Here is a 3,847-nt window from a genome sequence, read left to right on the forward strand (position 1 = left end):
GGTAGGGATTGGATGAGATTGGTCATGTAATAGCATAAGATTGTTAGGGCATAGTGCCTAGTGTCCGTAGATGGTACTTTTATGATATTGTTGCAACTTGTTATGCTTAATGCTTGTCACTAGGGCCCGAGTGCCATGATCTCAGATCTGAACATGTTATTGTTTCATCATGATATTCATTGTTTATGATCTTACTCGCAAGTTGTATACACATGTCGCTGTCCGGAACCAATGGCCCCGAAGTGACGAAATCGGGACAACCGGAGGGGATGGTAGTGATGTGAGGATCACATGTGTTCACGGAGTGTTAATGCTTTGCTCCGGTACTCTATTAAAAGGAGTACCTTAATATCCAAGTAGTTTCCCTTGAGGCCCGGCTGCCACCGGCTGGTAGGACAAAAGATGTTGTGCAAGTTTCTCATTGCGAGCACGTACGACTATAATTGGAACACATGCCTATTGATTGATTAGTACTTGGATACCGTTTTATTATTATCCGCAAATGCCCTGCTATGATTGTTACATGAGTTTCTCTCATCCATGCAACGCCCGTCATCCGTCCCCGTGCCTACAGTATTTTAATCCTGCTGTTTACTAAAATCACTACTGCTGTCTTTGTTACTCTCTGCTCGTTATTTCACTACCGCTGCTACTATAAAACTGTTACTACCGATAAACTCTTGCGAGCAAGTCTCGTTTCCAGGTGCAGCTGAATTGACAACTCCGTTGTTAAGGCTTTCAAGTATTCTTTGTCTCCCCTTGTGTCGAATCAATAAATTGGGTAATACTTCCCTCGAAGACTGTTGCGATCCCCTATACTTGTGGGTCATCAATTCGCGCCGGCGGCTTCCGCGTCACCCTCGGCACCTTCACCATGCCGGAGCTGGTGACGCGCGTCTACCAAGCGGGCGCGTGGCAATTCCGGCGCCCGCGGCGCGACCTCAACTTCCAGGACGTCGAATCGCTGGAGGAGGCAGAGTTTCTGGTGCCCGCGCCGCGCCTCGCCAGCGAGGAGGACTGTTGCCGCCACCGCCAGGTGCAACCCCGCATTGCCATCGCTGAGCGCGACGAAGAGCTGATAGGCCAGTGGAGGGAGCAGTTCCCCAGCGACGTCGACAACACGGAGGCGTTCTTCGCGGACCTCAGGGCGCAGCGTAGGTCCGCCAGGCGCCGCCATCGCCGAGTTCGAGCTCGAGAACTCGAACACGACTTGGGGCGAAAATGATCCTCGCTGGGACGACATTTGGACTGCGACCACCTCCGACGATGACGACAAGTAGACTATTTTTATTATCTATGTATTTCAATGTTTTTCTGGCGCTGTAGATCTTCTATTTAAACTAGTTTAAATCAAAATATGTTTTTGGCGCTGCAAATTAGCGCGTCCGCTGCGGGCGCTTTTTCAGCGGACCACCCGTGCTGCCAAATAGCGTGTCCGATGAAGGGAATTTCGGCGCAGCGCGCTAACTGTTTGCAGCGTGCGTGACATTGGTTTTGCAGCGGCCAGATTATTACGTCTCTGTTGGAGATGCTCTTACAAATTAGAATGAGGCCTTACAATCCGTACGAGTAAATGAACATACATCTCAGTAAGCATGCACGTCGACAGAATCTAGCTAAATAAAACCAGTTGGTATTGTTTATTCAAGAAAGTATGCAAATCCTAACCGGTAGTCATACTCATCATGAAGGATGGAACTAATAAATCAGATGATCGCTATTGGAGAAAGTAAACTGTGCTCACTTTTGACCTTGGATCAGAGGCGGGATGCTCTGCTCGTTTCTGAAATAGTCAGTGGGGTCGACGGCCGCCTTCACCGACGCGAGCCTCTCGAAGTTGCTCATGAAGTACTTCTCGCCCCAAACCTTGCCGCCGTCGAACGTGCTGATGTCGCCCACCACCACGTTCCGCCCGATGTCCAGATCCCGGTAGTTCACGTACGCCTCCCTCGTGTTGTTGCTCACGTGCTTCCCCATCAACTCGTAGAAGTTGGCGAGCCAGGTAGTGGTCGCCGTGCCGTCGCCCTGCCAGAACACGATGTACTGGATGTTGAAGAGCACGCCGTTGCGGTGCGGGTACGGCGTGGCGGCGGCTGGTACGGTCCCCATGAACCCTCCGTGGGGCTCGAGGATGATCATCCCGGCTGCGTTCATCTCGAACCAGGAAATGATGTTGCTCCAGTCGAGCTTGGAGATGGCGGTCCGGACGTAGTCGGACTTGTTCTTGGTGAAGGTGCTCAGGCTCGTGTTCCGGCTGAGGAGCGCCTCCACGTCGGTGTTGCCGGAGTTGATGAAGGCCGCGGACTCGAGCCAGGTCATGGAGTGGCAGTCAGCGGTCGTCATGTTGAGCTCGGGGAACTTACTGCGCATCGTCACCGCTAGCAACCTGCACGTGCCGAGGAATAGAGCCTGGAACAGGGCTTGGTCCCTCTGCACGATCACCCTTATGGTGAGGTCGTCGGTGAGTGATGGCCCGACTTCTTGCCATTTGGTGAGGATCTCTACGGTGCCTTGGTCAAGCGCCTTTCCGATGTTGAACACCGTGACTATGGAGGGGACATGAACAAGCTGGACCTTCCAGGAGAGGACGATGCCGAAGCTCTCCCCGCCGCCGCCTCGGATGGCCCAGAAGAGGTCCTCCCCCATGCCGGCCCTGTCGAGGAGATCACCGTTGGCGTTGACCAGCTTGGCGTCGATGACCTTGTCGATGGAGAGGCCATGCTTGCGCATCATCATGCCGATGGCGCCGCCGCTGAAGTGGCCGCCTACACCAATGGTCGAGCACACACCGGACGGGAACCCGAGCCGCGGGTTGTTCTTGGCGATGGTGTAGTAGAGCTCCCCGACGGTGGCGCCGGAGTCGACCCAGGCCGTGGACTCGAACCTGTCGACGCTCACGGTGCGGAGTTTGGCGAGGTCGACGACCCCGAACACCTCGGACCGCGCCGACCGGTACGAGAGGCCCTCGTAGTCGTGGCCGCCGCTGCGCACGCGGAGGCGCACGCCGTGCCAGCGGCCGCAGCGCACGGCGGCCTGGACGTGGGAGACGTCGGTGGGCGTCACGATGCAGAGCGGCCTCACCGTAGTGTTGGTGAAGAACTTGGGGTTCCTGATGGATGAGACCAGCACGGTGGTGAAGCTGCTGGAGCCCTGCTCGAAGACGAGCTCGCTAGGTAGCTTCTCCCTTAGGCATTGGAGGAAGCCATCAGAGGAAGCCTGGGAAGGTACCGGGATCAGGTGGCATGACAAGAAGCTCACAAGGAACGCGAGTGCGAAGCCTTTGCGCATAGCCATCTTTTGCTTCTCGCAGCTAGCGAGAGTGTTGTGCTTAAACACGGCCTGGCCTAAGCTGTCTATATACAACGAACTGCTCAGTTGTGCTACTTGCACTGCAGCAAAACCCGAGCTATGACCTTGCGGGGATACGCGCGAATTCATTAGCCGGCCCTAGCTTGATGCAAAAGTCTCGGTCAACGATTCCAACGGGTACGCCGTACGCGTGGAGATTATTGATTGGATAAGAAAATAAATTGTTTATACGTGGGATCGCATCCTAGATAGTTTGTGTGACAGGATTTAGACATGATCTTTGTGGGATATGATCTCGGAACGCTCCTGCCTCCACAACGCAGCGCGTAAAGAGGATGTACTAGTACAACAGGTGATCCGGTTTACCGCTAGCTACTAGCGCATGTACTTTCGTGTAGGGTTCCGACTTCTTACTGCATCTTCAATATGCGTCTAAAACATGCGCGCGACTAAAACAATTTTACAGCGCCTGATTTACTATATTTTCGCACGAATAGCAGCATTTCACCATACGCGAAAAAATGCAGCGCGGCAGATG

The 3,847-nt window shown here is 53.9% G+C and overlaps 1 protein-coding gene across 1 annotated transcript; it reads right to left on the bottom strand.

The window, feature by feature from the left end:
* Positions 1 to 1,740: 1,740 nt before the first annotated feature.
* On the bottom strand, positions 1,741 to 3,294 carry LOC124683633 (berberine bridge enzyme-like Cyn d 4). Its single transcript, XM_047218114.1, has one exon. It carries the CDS (start codon positions 3,292 to 3,294, stop codon positions 1,741 to 1,743), a length of 1,554 nt encoding a protein of 517 aa, XP_047074070.1.
* Positions 3,295 to 3,847: the final 553 nt, after the last annotated feature.

This window comes from Lolium rigidum, chromosome 1 (genome assembly GCF_022539505.1).
Source record: "Lolium rigidum isolate FL_2022 chromosome 1, APGP_CSIRO_Lrig_0.1, whole genome shotgun sequence".
NCBI classification, from domain to species: Eukaryota; Viridiplantae; Streptophyta; class Magnoliopsida; order Poales; family Poaceae; genus Lolium; species Lolium rigidum.

Bases quoted from the DNA above. Each gene is read 5' to 3' on its own strand.
- LOC124683633 (XM_047218114.1), bottom strand. From the start codon at position 3,294: ATGGCTATGCGCAAAGGCTTCGCACTCGCGTTCCTTGTGAGCTTCTTG.